The sequence below is a fragment of the Rhinoderma darwinii genome, chromosome 3 (assembly GCF_050947455.1).
Source record: "Rhinoderma darwinii isolate aRhiDar2 chromosome 3, aRhiDar2.hap1, whole genome shotgun sequence".
In the NCBI taxonomy this organism is placed as follows: Eukaryota; Metazoa; Chordata; class Amphibia; order Anura; family Rhinodermatidae; genus Rhinoderma; species Rhinoderma darwinii.
Window position 1 is genome coordinate 149,126,811 of NC_134689.1, and position 16,895 is coordinate 149,143,705.

At 46.6% G+C, this 16,895-nt stretch overlaps 1 protein-coding gene across 2 annotated transcripts in view; it reads right to left on the reverse strand.

The window, feature by feature from the left end:
- NTN4 (netrin 4) overlaps window positions 1–16,895 on the reverse strand; it is a 341,311-nt gene that overhangs the window by 163,286 nt on the left and 161,130 nt on the right. For both annotated transcript variants that reach the window (XM_075856856.1, XM_075856857.1), the window contains exon 3: window positions 15,781–16,059. In XM_075856856.1, coding sequence (XP_075712971.1) covers window positions 15,781–16,059 — 279 coding nt within the window. The remainder of the gene's footprint in view (window positions 1–15,780; window positions 16,060–16,895) is intronic.

The window sequence follows — 16,895 nt, forward strand, 5'->3', positions numbered from 1 at the left end:
GGGGGACCCAACGTCTATTGTTAAATTTTACAAAAAAACGACGTGGGGGTCCCCCCCATTTTTATAACCAGCCCGATACAACACAGCAGCAGCAGCCTAGCATTACAAGGGTGGGAAGGTCCACTGTTTTTGGCCCTTCCCAGCCTCATAATACCAGCCTACGGCCGCCCCAGTACCCGACCATCACAACAGATGGTCGGGTACTGGATCGTACCAAGCTCTTCCCGGCACCTGGTGGTGGTGGGTACCGGGGTAATAATGGGTGGTTAGTGCTAGCCTCTGCACCGGCTAACACTAAGTACCGCCTTAATAATGGACACTGTCAATCAGCCAACTGCCATTATCTAGGCACTAATAAAGTTTGAAAAAAAAAACACAAAGACAATTTTTTTTTATTGAAATAAGAAATCCCCAACAAAACCCTCGTTAACCATTTTATTAAAATTTTCAAAAAACGTAGATCTACGCAGTAGTCCAACGAATCGAAAGACGTAGTCCAATCGGTACATCAAAATCTGCAACAACATAAAAAAACAGTTATCAATGTGAACAATACCGATACTTATACTCACCTACACACACACAAACAACCACACACAAACATATACACAAACACATATAAACACACACCCATATATTACACAAACACACACATAAACACATATACACACACACACATATACACACACACATATACACAAACACATGTACACAAACACACCCATATATACACAAACATATATACACACACACACACATATACACAAACACACACACACATATACACAAACACACACGTATACAAAAACACACACAAACATATACACACAAACCTATACACATATGCACAAACACACCCATATATACACAAACACACACACACATATACACACACACATATGCATACATATACACATATGCACAAACACCCATATATACACAAACACACACATATACACACACATATACATATACAAAAACACACAAACATATACACACAAACATATGCACAAACACACCCACATACACAAACACACACACACATAAACACACACACAAACATATACACAAACACACATATACACAAACACATGTACACAAACAAACCCACATATACACAAACATATACATATATACACAAACACATCCATATATACACACACACACATATACACAAACACACCCATATATACACAAACACACACACATATATACACAAACACACACACATAAACACACCAAAAAAGCACACACACATATACACACAAACATATACACACAAACATATGTACACAAACACACCCATATATACACAAACACATACACAAACCCACACATATACAAAAACACACACACACACAAACATATACACAAACACACCCATATATACACACACACAAATATACACAAACACAAAAATATACACAAACATATACACACAAATACACCCATATATACACTCACACATAAACACACACACATATACACAAACACACCCATATATACACAAACACAGACACACACACACACACACACTTACCTTTAGCGGAGCGCAGACTTCTCGCGACGGGTGCCTTCCACTTCATCTCCTTGCATCTCCTGCGCATGCGCCGAGATGCGCGTTCATGAGTAAATGACATCCTCTGCTCCGGACGCAGAGGATGTCATTACGCATGCGCGGCCACCGCTAAAGGTAAATAGCGGTGGCCGGGAACCTAGGCAACGAGCAGGATACAAAGAGGGACCGACCGCAACTTCAATCAACGATATCAAGAAAACGACATCGCTGGACGACGGACAGGTAATTAGAATTCTTATTATTTTTACATGGGGGAGCTAACTAGCACCATTTATCAACTTGGGACAACCCCTTTAAGAGACCTAAAAGCGGATTATATCCAAACTACATATCCATAAAAGTTTGGAGCGATGTATTCCAGTGTTTCTTTTCTTTTCAACATTTTTTCTTAATTACAGGACAAATCATGTTCACACGGGTATTTTGCCGAGTTTTTTGACGCGGAAACCGCGTCGCAAAACTCGGCAGAAACAGCCCGAGAACGCCTCCCATTGATTTCAATGGGAGGCGTCGGCGTCTTTTTCCCGCGAGCAGTAAAACTGCCTCGCGGGAAAAAGAAGCGACATGCCCTATCTTCGGGCGCTTCCGCCTCCGACCTCCCATTGACTTCAATGGGAGGCAGGAGAAAGCGTATATCTCGCTGTTTTATGCCCGCGGCGCTCAATGGCCGCGGGCGAAAAACGGCGCGATAATTGCCGCGAAAATCGGCGTGCAGGGAGAGGAATATCTGCCTCAAAGTTCCAAACGGAATTTTGAGGCAGATATTCCTCCCCCAAAATACTCCGTGTGAACATAGCCTTAAGTCTTCATGAAGACTAGAAATCTTCTCTGGTAACCTTGACTACATATGAATCATAATACAGTGTAACCACACCAAAAGACTGTCTTTCAGGACTTCTGATGGTGACCAAATTGTGCACAAATGCACCTATATATGCAAATAGTGAAATTAATATTAATTCATACTCCTGTAATTACGGCTTATCCGGGCACCCCTATTCCTCTGCTGTTACTTTAAAGCAATAACTAGCAGACGCCTGCCTCGGATGCAAATGCTGAAGGCTCTACGGGGAAGGTACAGAAAAGCTAACTGCTGTTTAACCACCTGCAGCCAATCCAATTATGCTCAGCACATCAGCCAAATAGCAGCATCACAGCAGGTTATTAACAGTAATATAGCAGTACAGCAAGATATTATTTCACCAGTAAAATGGCAGAAAAACTTCACTATTAGCAACCACTACTTATGTTTTCCTCTGAAGCTGCTGCTTCTCTCGGACTGTCCGAAAGGTCCATCTGAGGAAAAAAAGCGGAAAGACCAATCAGAGTGAAACAGCAGCTTCAGAGGAGCAGAGCACCAGATATTTTTTTTAATATGGTGACTTTATTAGGCTTTTAATTTAGGAGCCAAAGGCTTCCAGGTAATTATTTTAGTCTGGTGCCCTACCTGAAGAAGACCACCTGTCTAGACTAGATTTTAGTGAGAAAGTTTGTTTTTTAATCCCTCTATAAGCTATGCATGGTAACCTTTTTTAAGAGGACAATAACCCTAAGGGCCTGTTCACATCAGCGTTACCTTTACGTTGAGGGGTTCTGTCGACTGCGCTATTGATTCCATCAAAACAACAGAACCTTGTCACAACGGTGACAAACTGAAACCTTTAGCAACGTTTCCGTCATTGTGATCAATGGTGATGCAAACAGAAGCTAAGTTTTACGTTTGCCTTTCCGTTGAGGGGTTAAGCTGATGGAGACCTCCAATGGAACCCCTCACCGGAAAGGCAACACTGATGTGAACACAGCCTTAAAACCCTTTTCTCTGTGATTTGGAGTGGTCGTCTTAAAGGCATTTTACTGTATGTGTAGGTAGACACACCGATCAGCAATAACAATAAACCCAACTGCTTAATGTTGAGTCGCCAGAACAGTGCTGACCCATCAAGGCACGTGTTCTGTGGTATTTGGTACCAAGACGTTAGCAGCACATCCCTTTAAAGGGGTTATCCGGGTTCTTAAAATTGATGGCCTATCCTTAGGATTGGCTATCAGTATTAAATCGGTGGTGGTTCGACAGTCATCACCCCCCCCCCCCGAACAGCTGTTTGAAGGGGCTGCGGCGCTCATTCTTTCTGTCTGAATTTGTATGCGCAGTTATATTTGTAGCGGCCGTGCAGCAGCACTGTCCCATTCGCTTTTGTGCCATTCCTTTTGTAGGTAACTGACGCACACACACCTGGCCTTCCACATAATGTAAAGGAAAGCATGATTTATCAGATCAGGCCACCTTCTATCACTGCCCATGGTCCAGTTCTGTTGCTCTTGTGCCTATTACAATTACTTTAAAGCAGCGCACTGTAGTCAGCATGTGCACTCTGACTTGTCTGCAGCTACGCAGCCCCATACGCAGCAAGCACTGATGCACTGTTATTACACCTTTTTTTGTATAACCAGCATTACCTTTTTCAGCAATAAGTGCTACAGTAGCTCTTCTGTGGGATTGGACCAGATCACTAGCCTTAACTCTACACACGCTTTAATGAGCCTTGGGCATCCATCACCCTGTCCCCGGTTTACCTTCCTTAGACCACTTTTGGGAGGTACTAACTACTATATACTGGGAACACCCCACAAGACCTGCTGTTTTGAAGATGCTCTGAGCAAGTCGTCTAGCCAACACAATTGAGCCCCTTTAAAAGCTGCGAAGATTTTTACGCTTGCCCATATTTTATGCTGCCAACAAATCAACTTCAATAACCGACTGCTCACTTGCTGTCTAATAAAGCCCACCCCTTGACAGGTGCCATTGTAACGACAATCAATGTTATTCACTTTACATGTAAGTGACTTCAACGGCTGATCGGTGCGTGTGTGTGTGTTTGCAGTGGCGGATTATCATATGGGCGGTTCAGCGGCCACCCGGGTCCCGAGGCTCCCAAGGGGCCCATTGCAGCCCGAACCGCACATCGTCTTATAAACCTATTCAGCGCGCTAGCGCTGCGAACTGCCGAAGATGGGGAGGAGCAAGGAATTGGCCGGGATAGGGGTAGGACACGCCTCCCTGACAGTGCGGGCGCCGCCATTGAGTAACAGAACAGCGACGAACGGCTGTTCTGTTACTCCAAAGCTGGAAGAGAAGAGCCAGGCGGGCGGTCACCGGCGCTGAGGTTAGTTGGCTTATCCTCCTGCCCAACTGGTTCTCGACCACTGGCTGTATTTTTACCGCCAGCGGTCAGGGACGGGTCCTTAAAACCAGAGCCATGGACTTTCTACGGCTCGGGTTTTAACTTGCTGCCCGCGCGATCGGGCAGCTGAATGTCGGGTCTCCGGCTGTCAGTGACTGCCAGGGACCCTGAGGAGTAGACAGAAGCAGCTTTCGCTGCTTCGGTCTTCTCTGATCTCTTTTACACAGCGCTCAATGAACGCTGTGTAATGGAATAGAGACAGCAGCAGCGGCGCTGTCTCTATTCCTCCCGTTGATCATGTGACTGGTCACATGATCGCCGGGTGCCGTTAGTGGCAGGCTGTTGCTAGGTCTTACTAGACCCAGCACAGCTCTATTAGTGACAATCGTCACTATGAGAGGGCTGATTTCCCCTGTAACTGGGGCTGCTGTGCAGCCCCAGTTACAGTGGAAAAACATGGTGTAAAAGAAAGAAAAAAAATATATAAAGTTCCCCAAAGGTGACCTTTGAGGAACAGACCATAGTAATAAAAAAATAGTAAAGTAAAGTGCAAAAAAAAATTAAATAATAAATACACATAAAATACCCACCCCAAAAAAACCGTTCCCCCTGCCAATCATTTTTGTAACGCTAGCACTGACCCAATTACCCTAACATAGACATGTAATATATTAAAATTTACGGTAAACAATGACGATTACAAATAAAAGGTCCATTTTAGGGTAAAACTATGTTATTACCAAAAAAAATAGCTGAAACTTAAAAAAGCTTATTTTTTTACTATTATTTTCAAACTTTATGAATAAAAATTCTAAAATAGCAAAAAAGGTGTGCAGAAAAACGATAAAAAACGAAACCTGCATTGTCTACGGAAAAAACGTCGCAAAAATCACGTCGTTTTTATTTTTTTTTAATAAAAATGTGTGTTTGGTGCAACTTTGTAATTACGTTTTATTAAAAAATATTTTCACTTTTTGACATACAGCTGCTTTGTATCCTGTATCCGTCAGGTCAGCAGGACTGACAGGATCAGTGAAACGGGCCCCGCGCTAAATTATAATCTTAGATGTGATAGATTTGAGGTGGATCCTGCGTGTCACTGATCCTGTCAGTCCTGCTGACCTGACGGATACAGGATACAAGGCAGCTGTATCTCAAAAAGTGAAAATATTTTTTAATAAAATCAATCAATCACATTGATACACACACATACATTATATATATATATATATATATATATATATATATATATATATATATATATATATATATATATAAATTATAATATAAAGTTTTTAAATGTGTACATAACCTTGTGGCACTATATACAAGGGGGAGCGCTGTGAGGCACTATATATAAGGGGGAGCGCTGTGTGGCACTATATACAAGGGGGAGCGCTGTGTGGCACTATATACAAGGGCGAGCGCTGTGTGGCACTATATACAAGGGGGAGCGCTGTGTGGCACTATATACAAAGGGGGAGGGCTGTGTGGCACTATATACAAGGGGGGGCTGTGTAGTGCTATCCACAGTGGTATGTGTGTGGCGCTCTTTAGAGGGGGGGCTTTTTGGTGCTATCTACAAGAGGGGGAGGGCTGTGTGGCACTCTCTACAGGGGGGCTGTATGGCACTATCTATAGGGGGCTGTGTGTAGCGTTCTCTACGGGGGGGGGGTGTGATATATAGAAGGGGCTGTGTATGGCGATATCTATGGGGGTGTGTAATATCTACAGGGGCTGTGTGTGGCACTATGTACAGGGGGCTGTGTGTATGTGGTGTTTTACAGTGTGTGGTATTATTATATTCAGGCGCGCAGTGTTTGGTGCTATTATCTTTAGGGGTACAGTATGTGGCACCATGATAACTTTATTTTCGTTTATAGGTGTGGAAATGTTGGAAAAGTGAGGAGACGTCTGAGTGGCAAATTCTGCAGAAATGAGTCATGGCCTGGAGAAGTCGTCATGAGCGCTGGACCGGATGGAGAAGAATAGAGGAAAAAAACTACTAGAATCTGAGACGTCGTCACCTGTGAGTCACTAGATTTATAGAGAATCTGTCACCTTTCCTGACATGTTTATTATAGGAAATCCTTGTATTTCACAAAAAGTCTTTCTGCAGTCCAGGACTGATAGACAATTCCCCTTGTCAGGAAGTTGTGTCCCTGCACAGTGTGATACTGTCAGTATGTAGGGACACTGCGCTGTGACAAGGGAAATCGTAACACTGTTAATGCTTGCCCAAAAAGGTAGTGTTAAAAATAGTTACGGCGCGGCAGGGCGGCGGTGAGGAAGGGGGGCCCAAGTTTGGGTAACAGCCCAGGACCCATGGTCTACTTAATCCGCCACTGTTTGTTTGTGTTATATATATATATTATATAGTAAAAAAAGGGAAGAGCAGCACATATAAATGCAAAATAAGGGTGGTTGTGTGTGCAGAAACCTTAGGACCTCAGACTCCAGTCCCCAATAAATATTTCCAAACGAATAAGCAGCACTACACAGGACTCCAATTCAGTGAAAAAAGGTTTATTCACCCATATGTAAGTGAAACGTTTCAGCCCACATGGGCCTTTCTCAAGCGTTGCACTGATGTATGGGTGAATAAACCTTTTTTCACTGAATTGGAGTCCTGTGTAGTTCTTAGTTTGGAAATCTATATATTTTATAGAATATATATTATACACACACTATATGAACGACAAAAATATTGGGACACCTACTTATTATGCCTACCTAAGCTTTTATGACATAGTATTCCAAATCTATAGGCACTGACATGTAGTTGATCCCCCAGGTCAGATACCGATGTTGGACGAGAGGGCCTGGCTTGCAAATATCTGTTCTAGTTCATACCAAAGGTGTTTCATAGGGTTGAGGTCAAGGATCTGTGCAGGCCAGTCAAGTTCTGCCACGCCAAACTCACCCAACCAACCATGCCTTTGTGCACTGGAGAACAGCCATGCTGAAACAGAATAGGCCCTCCTCCAAACTGTTCCCACAAAGTTGGAAGCATACAATTGTCCAAAATGTCTTGTTATGCTGAAGCACTAACATTTCCCTTCACTGGAACTAAGGGGCCAAGGCCAACCCCTGAAAAACAACCCCATAGCATTATCCTTTCTCCACCATACAGCTGGCACAACATAGTCAGTTAGGTAATGTTTTCCTGACAGTTACCAAACCGAGAATCGTCCATCAGACTGCCAGATAGAGAAGCGTGATTCGTCACTCCACAGAAAACGTTTGCAGTGCTCATGAGTTGTAACGTCCGTGGTCGCTGACCATGAACTCCTTCCATCCGGTCAACGCCCTTCTCTCCAGAGATGTCTGCACATGCGGCCGTCCTGTTCCACAGTGACCACCAGGGTGCGCTCGCGAGCTCAGTCCAGACAAGGAGCCAGGTCGCACACAGGTGGGAGATTGAGCTGATTGCTCCCAGAGCACGCTGGACTATAAGAAGGGCTGTGCCCCTCCCTGCAATGCCTGAGCCTTGTTGTGGTTATTCTAGTCCGTCTATGCAAATTGTCTCCTAAGTGTTTCCCAGTTCCCAGGGTTTCCCGCGATATCCTGGTCAAGTGTCGTGTTGAGCTGAAGTCGTGCTGTGCTGTGTTCCACGCCTGGCGCCTGCCTTCTACCTAGTCCCAGCCGAGCCTGTCTTGCTACTGTCTGAGCTACCACAGGTACACTATACGAACTGTAGACTGTGACCTGTGTCCTGTTGGCCAGCTGCCATACCGTCAAGGCGGTACGGCCCAGTGGGTCCACATACCCAACGTGACAGTAGGCTCAGGCCATGGACCCCGCTGCTCAATCCAAGACCATGACGATGTCACAGGAAATGCGGGCGGATATGTTAGACCTCCGGTCTCGACAGGACCAACTCCTCCAGGCGTTGAATATTATTTCACGTCGGCTGGAGGTGCAAGCTGCCTTTCCTCCTACTACATCTCCTGCTAGTACTGATACTCCAAACACACCTCCTGGCAGTGCGGATCCCCGATTTTCTTTGCCGCTTCCTGACTGCTATGATGGAGACACGAGGACCTGCCGTGGATTTTTGAACCAGTGCCAGATCCACTTTAGCCTGTATGCAAGGGCATTCTCGTATGATGGCGCAAGGGTTGCTTTCATCATCTCTCTCCTCACTGGCAGGGCCCTTGCATGGGCGAACCCTATCTGGGAGAGACAAGGACCTGAGACCCGTGACTTCCTACGGACATTTTGCACAGTGTTTGAGGAGCCTGGACGAATCTAGTTGCTGAACCTACGCTGAACCTACGTCAGGGAGACACCTCCGTGGGAGAGTACGCCATCCACGTCCGCACCCTGGTGGGAGAACTGTTGTGGAACAATGAGGCCCTACATTCTGGCAGGGACTGTCTCCTAGGATTATGGACGAGATTGCCGCCCGAGATCTACCGTCTACCCTGGATGACCTCATCCTTCTGGCCTCCCGGATTCATATACGGATCCGAGAACGCCTCCAAGAGGTTCGACGGGAGGGAGTCCTTCCCAGTCTGGCTCCTTATTTGCAGTAACCCCTGCTGTCCTCAGATGCTGATCCTCCTAAGGAGTCTGTGTTTAAGCGGTCTACCCAGGAGAGACAACTCAGACACACCTCGGGACTCTGTCTATATTGCGGACTCGGAGGCCATCTTGTGCATCTATGTCCCCAAAAGCACAGAGCCTAGAGTTGGTGGGAGAGACAACCCGGGTAAAGCAGGACTTTGGTCTAAATTGTCCATTCCCGTGACCATAGTGTCCGGCGAGAAAACGCATCGGGTCTCTGCGTATCTGGACTCTGGATCTGCTGCTAATTTCATTTGTAGAGACCTGGTGGATCTTCTCCAATTGCCCACAACCACACTGGAGAGGCCGTTGATGGTTGTATCTGTGAATGGACTACCTTTGCCAGACCCAATTGTAGCTGTGACCAAGCCACTGAGGCCCCAACTAGGAGCCCTCTATTCCGACCTCCTCTCATTCTTTGTCCTGGCTAAAGCTGTCAATCCTGTGCTACTGGGTCTGCCTTGGCTCCAACTACATGCCCAAGTCCTGGACTGGAATTCTGGAGAGGTTCTCCAGTGGGGTCCAGAGTGTCTCAACCGTTGCCTGGTACAGATTTGTTTGGCTCAGCCTCCTCTGCCTCAGTCGTTGGCAGGATTGCCTGGTCATTATTCGACATTTTCGGATGTCTTCAGCAAGAAAGAGGCATAGTCGCTGCCCCCACACCGGGCGTATGACTGTCCTATCGACCTAGTTCCTGGTGCATCCCTTCGCCGTGGTAGGGTATATCCTCTCTCCTTGCCAGAGACTTTGTCCATGTCCGCCTATGTTAAAGAGAACTTGGAGAGGGGCTTCATACGGAAGTCTTCCTCCCCGACAGGAGCCAGGTTCTTCTTCATCAAGAAAAAGTTGGTTCTCTGCGTCCTTGCATCGACTACCAGGGTCTCAACCAGATTACGGTCAAAAATAGGTATCCGTTGCCTTTGATTTCTGAACTGTTTGATCGCATACGTGGAGCCAAGATTTTTTCAAAGCTAGTCCTGCATGGGGCTTACAACCTAATCCGGATTCGTCGGTGTGACGAATGGAAGACGGCATTTAACACCCGTGACGGACACTATGAATATCTAGTATTGCCCTTTGGTCCGTGTAATGCTCCCGCGGTCTTCCAAGAGTTCGTTAATGATATCTCCCGTGACCTCCTCTATGTATGTGTTGTGGCCTATCTTGATGACATCTTGAATTTTTCTCCAGATCCAATGACTCATCGGATATATGTCCGTCAAGTTTTGCTACGGTTAAGGGAGAATCGTCTGTACGCCAAGTTGGAGAAGTGCGTGTTTGAGAAAGATTTTCTACACTTCATGGGCTACATCATCTCGAATCAAGGTCTCAAGATGGATCCTGAAAAGGTAAAGGCCGTTCTGGAATGGCCACGCCCTCAAGGCTTGAGCTCCATACAGCGCTTCCTGAGATTCACTAATTTCTACAGATAGTTCATTCCAAACTTTTCCTCACTGACATCTCCTATCTCTAACCTCACCAAGAAATGCATGAACGCCAAGGTGTGGACTCCAGAAAGCGTAAGCCGCATTTAATAGCCTGAAGAGTGCCTTCATTTCAGCCTCCATCATCCAGATGTTTCTCGACAGTTCTCGTTGGAGGTGGACACCTCCTCTATCGGTGCAGGTGCTAGTGCACTCGTGTTCCAGAGAGGTTCCAAGGGCAAGTCAATGGTATCGGGAGTTACTGGCCATCAAGTTGGCTCTGGAGGAGTGGAGACATCTATTAGAGGGTGCAGTTCATCCCATCTTGATATTCACGGACCACAAGAACCTCACCTATCTCCAGACGGCCCAACGACTGAATCCCCGACAGGCTAGGTGGTCGCTGTTCTTTGCCCGGTTCCAGTTTGAGCTCCACTACTGTCCGGCTGACAAGAATGTGAAGGCCGATGCCTTGTCCAGGTCGTTCGAGACAGAGGATGCTATGGAGTCTCCACAGAATATCATTAATCCATCCTGCATCATCCCTGTCAACCCTCTGCAAGTTAGAGACATTCCCCTGGGGAGGGCTTTTCTGCGTCTGACAGACAGAAGAAGAATCCTCTGCTGGGGACACAGTTCCAAACTGGCAGGGCAAGCGGGTGTCCGTAAGACCCGAGACTTGATCGCTCGTCAGTTCTGGTGGCCCACGCTGCCCAAAGACATCACTGACTATGTCTCCTCTTGCACGGTGTGTGCAGCAAATAAAGTTGCCCACTCCAAACCGGCGGGCCTGCTCCAGCCGCTGCCTGTGCCCGATGCCCCCTGGCAACATATTGCTATGGACTTGTCATGGACCTGCCTCTCTCTGCTGGTTGCAGTACGGTCTGGGTGGTGGTGGACCGATTCTCCAAGATGGCTCACTTTGATCCACTGACCGGCCTACTGTCCGCTTCCCGACGGGCCAATCGCCCAACACATCTTCCATCTGCACTGCTTGCCTCTGCATATTTTGTCAGATCGGGTGGTTCAGTTCACCTCAAAGTTCTGGAGAGCCCTCTGCGTACTCCTCGGTGTGAAGTTGGACTTTTCCTCTGCCTACCATCCCCAGTCCAATGGTCAAGTCGAGAGAATAAATCAGATTATGGAGAACTATCTACGACACTTTATCTCCAGGCAACATGATGACTGGGTGCAGCTGCTTCCTTGGGCTGAGTTCTCCTACATCAACCACACTAGTGAGTCCACCACTAAGAGTCCATTCTTCAATGTCTATTGCCAACACTCTCGATTACCTCTCCCTGTTTCCACTACCTCCCAGGTGCCTGCAGCTGACTCTGCGTTCAGGGACTTACTAAAAATCTGGTAGCAGACCCAATCTTCTATTCTGCTGGCGGTCGACTGCATGAAAAGAAAGGCAGACACAAGACGAGAGCCTCCCCAGTTTCTTTCAGGTACTAAGGGTCTGGCTGTTCTCTAGGAATGTCCGGCTGAGGGTGCCACCATACAAGATTGCTCCCAGGTTCCTTGGAGCCTTCGAGATTTTGCAACAAATCAACCCCGTCTCCTATAAGCTTCGGCTGCCTCCTACCCTCAAGATCCCCAACAGCTTCCATGTCTCCCTGTTGAAGCCTGTGATCTCGAACCGCTACTCCAAGACTTCCACTCCTGAAGTGGCTCCCAGTTTATCAGATACTTTGGAGGTTAAGGAGATCTTGCACACTAAAAAAAATAAGAGGAAGAACCTTTTATTTAGTGGATTGGAGGGGGTATGGTCCGGAGGAGAGGTCCTGGGAGACAGAAGAGAATCTTAATGCTCCTTCCCTCATTAAGAAGTTTCTGTCTCGTTCTGGTCCCAACAGGAGGGGGCGAAAGAGGGGGGATACTGTAATGTCCGTATCCGCTGACCACGAACTCCTTCCATCCGGTCGACGCCCTTCTCTCCAGAGATGTCTGTACATCTGGCCGTCCTGTTCCACAGTGACCACCAGGGTGCGCTCGCGAGCTCAGTCCAGACAAATAGCCAGGGCACACAGGTGGGAGATTAAGCTGATTGCTCCCAGAGAGCCCTGAATATAAGAAGGGCTGTGCCCCTCCTTGCAATGCCTGAGCCTTGTTGTCGTTATCCTAGTCAGTCTATGCAAATGGTCTCCTAAGTGTTTCCCGGTTCCCAGTGTTTCCCGTTCCTGCTACCTGTAACCCGTGCTATCCTGGTCAAGTGCCGTGTTGAGCTGAAGTCGTGATGTGCTGTATACCACGCCTGGCGCCTGCCTGCTGCCTAGTCCCAGCCGAGCCTGTCTTACTACTGTCCGCGCTACCACATTTACACTATACGAACTATAGACTGTGACTTGTGTCCTGTTGGCCAGCTGCCATACCGTCAAGGCGGTACGGCCCAGTGGGTCCACGTACCCAACGTGACACGTAGTAACGATCACTCGTCCCCATACATAAGCAAGAATTGCTCCTTGTGAAAGGAGAAAATGAGAGCCAATCGTTAATTGGCGCTTATTTTCACAGCCCATATCGAGCCATGTAAAAGAACCTTTCGGTGGAATTCGCAACTTTGAGCACCCACTATACAATTGCAAATAAATAAACAGGATAATGAAAGGAGACAATAAGAAAAATAAGCAGTACAATTCTTACTCGCTTCAGGGAAGCGGGTAGGGTTGGTCTAACGGATAGTCGTCTTTATTATCTGGCGTCAACTCATGCTCATGTCCCCGACTTCTTTTATAACCATGACTCTAAACTCTGGGTTCGTTTAGCCCAACAGCTCTGTACCCGTACTCTTTATACTCTGCCATGGACCCTACCTGGAAACAGACCGAAACCTGCCCCTTTGTTGTTTTCCATACCCTCCTGGCATTGCGTTCCTCTGGGATGGGGGGGCTCATTCATTGACCCACTGGGACCACTGTCAACCCAGCATTTCCTGCTTGGGAGGCGCGTCCCTCCTTCCTGGGTAGGTCTTCCACTAACCCCATGTACTTCACTCAGGTCCTATCCGATTCCTCTCTGCTCCCATTAGCCACTATTTGCCCAGCTGAAACGCCTTCACCACGTCACATATTTGAATATTCCCAGTTAAAAAATTTCTATAGTGTTACTAAGCGCCAGGCTCACCTTCACCGACCGCTTGCACATGCCATCTACACACTCTATAAATTACTCCTCTCCCAGCGATCCCCTCATCTCCCATCCTTCTGCAAGGCTTGTGAGACAGAATTGAGCATGGCATTCACTGATGCACGATGGAGACAATGTCTCTTCCTTTCCCAGAAAGTGTCGATAGCCATACGAGCACAGGAAACTAGCTACAAAATTATCTCTAGGTGGTATTGGGTCCCTACTGCCCTGCATAAATGGTACCCCTCTGTACCTGACAAGTGTTGGTGCTGCGGGGCGTTGAGGGTATCGATGTCTCATATTTGCTGGAGCTGCCCCTCCTTGTGGAGTTTTTGGGAGGCGGTTCTTGAAATTATATTGGAAGTTACTGGGGAGACGGCCCTTTTATTTATGTTCCCTATGCCACTACCCATTTACAAAGGCTCCCTAATTAGGCACCTCCTTCAGGCTGCCAAATCGGTTATCCCCGCAAGTGAAAAACAGCAGTTCCTCCACTGTTGGAGGAATGGTTTCAGGAGGTTGTGTCACGTTGGGTTCGTGGACCCACTGGGCAATTCCGCCTTGGCAGTATGGCAGCTGGCCAACAGGGCGCAGGTTACAGTCTATAGTTCGCATAGGGTACCTGTGGCAGCTCGGACAGTAGCAAGGCAGGCTCGGACTAGGCAGCAGGTAGACGTCAGGCGTGGTGTAGCAGGACAGGTGTGGCATACAGCACAGCACGACTTCAGCTCAGCACGGCATTTGACCAGGATAGCACGGGATACAGGAGCAGGGAACACTGGTAACTGGGCACCACTAGGAGACCATTTGTATAGACAAACTTTGGGTACGACAACAACGCTCAGGCGTGGGAGCAAGGGGCTGAGGCCTTCTTATAGTCCAGGGTGCTATGGGCTAATTAAACATGAAGGTCCGGTGCGCACGCTCCCCCTTAAGAGCGGGCACGAGCGTGTGCACGCATCCTACAGGACCTGGCTGAGGTGAGCAGAGGTGAGTGCCCTGGTGTCTCCTGAGGAGGAGACTGGGGCCAGCGCTCACAGATCCATGGCTGCGGGCGTCAGGAGGTGAGTGAGCCTGACGGCCTGCGGCCATGGGCATGACAGGTTGCCTTAATAGAGCATATGGAAAACCTCCTGCCTCAATCCCCGGCTGCCTCTACACGATATATGAACACTTGGTCTCAATGGCTTCTGTTTCTTTCTTCTCACATCCTACCGTACTGTAGTGGCTTGAGACTCCGTACCCATCCTTACCCATGAGACTTCATCTGAGAGGGGACTGTATACGGGTGCGTGAGGGTTTGCTTGCTCCACCCAGGTTTTTATCAGGTGCATAGCTGCTTTTTCTTATTTACCCATGATTATCCGGAACTGGAGTTCAGGTTCATCGAAAACTCTCCTGGTCTCACCCTTTCCCTTGTTTGTTTCCCATTCTATCTCTACCTTCCTTTCTTGTGCCTATTTTGAGGAGTCATTTGCTTCCTGTGATTGCGCTCACCTACTATTGCCACTGCATTTTAGGATGCATGGGAAGCTGAATTATTGTATGCTTCTTTCCCTTAACTTTTAAGGAATTCTCCTTCCCGTTATGATTGCTCAGATTTCTGTCGTACTATGTGTTTTTCATAGGTTGTGATGCTCACCCTCCTGTTTGGGCTGTGCCCTTATTTGTCATGTTCTTTTTATTATGGAACACACCTTCTCCAAATGTTTTTGTACTTGTTTGTATTAAAACCAATACAAAATTTTGAATTGGAAAAATAAGCAGTTAAAATTCAGCAATATAAAAAATTGTTTCAGATTAGCATATTTAACACATCAGACTACTGTGTAATAGCCTGTAGTATCAACAATTATATCCTAAATTGTATTCGATTGCACAATAATTTTATACTCACCACCTGGAGTTTGCTGGTTGTCCAGACTCGTCGAAAACCCTCTGATGGAACACAGTGATCTGCATGCCCATTGCAAAAGCAGCTTCCTTTAACAATGAAGTCATAAACAGCATAGTGTGCTACGGACCGTGGCTTAATATCCAAACTTTTATTCTGGCATGGACAATTTTGTTGCTTCAGCAGCTGTACACGTAGGTTACTAATCTTCAGCTGATCTTGAGCCTTTTCACTATAGGGATCCACAGCTGAATAAGGTGGTGACATTGTTCTGTAAATAACCTACAGTAACAGACACATAAGACTTGGTAAGACTAAACATTGGACTAGGTAGGAAAGTAATGAATATACTTGACAATTTACAAGAAATGTCTCATTATTTTAATTAACCAAAATTTTACTGTATAACACATAACATTAAAAAAATATCTGATATTGGCCATTAAAGGGTATTCTGGTTTCAACTATGAAGCTTATACAGTGCTGTGAAAAGTAGTTGCTCCTCACCCAATTTCTTCTTCCTTCGCTAATTTGTCACATTTAGGCTATGTTCACATCTGCGTTGCGACATTCCCTTGTTCTACCCAGTCAGAGGAGCAGAACGGATTGCTGGTAGCAACAGTTACGCTGCACAATGGACACCGCCGGCGGCCGACAAAAATGGGTTATTTTGTCTTTTCATCGGGGTGTCTGTGGTTTTACAGAAGACAATAGCGCAGCATGCTGCGCTAATGTCCCTGGTAATCTCGGCCGGATCTGCGAAGGAGGCCCCTGACGGAGCCTGCAACGCAGATGTGAACAAGGCCTTAACCCCTTAATGACCAGCCTATTTTAAACCTTAATGACCAAGCCATTTTTTACGTTTTTCCATCGTCTCATTCTAAGAGCTATAACCTTTTTATTTTTGCGTCGACATAGCTGTATAAGGTCGTGTTTTTTTGCGGGCCAAGTTGTAATTTTTTATAGCACCATTTTTGTGTACATAGAATTTATTGATTCACTTTTAACTTTTGGGGGGGGGGGGGGGGATAGAAAAAAAAAACAGCAATTTCGCCACCCTTTTTTGCGTCCTAAATTTACGCCGTTTACCGTGTGGTATAAATAACACAATAACTTTA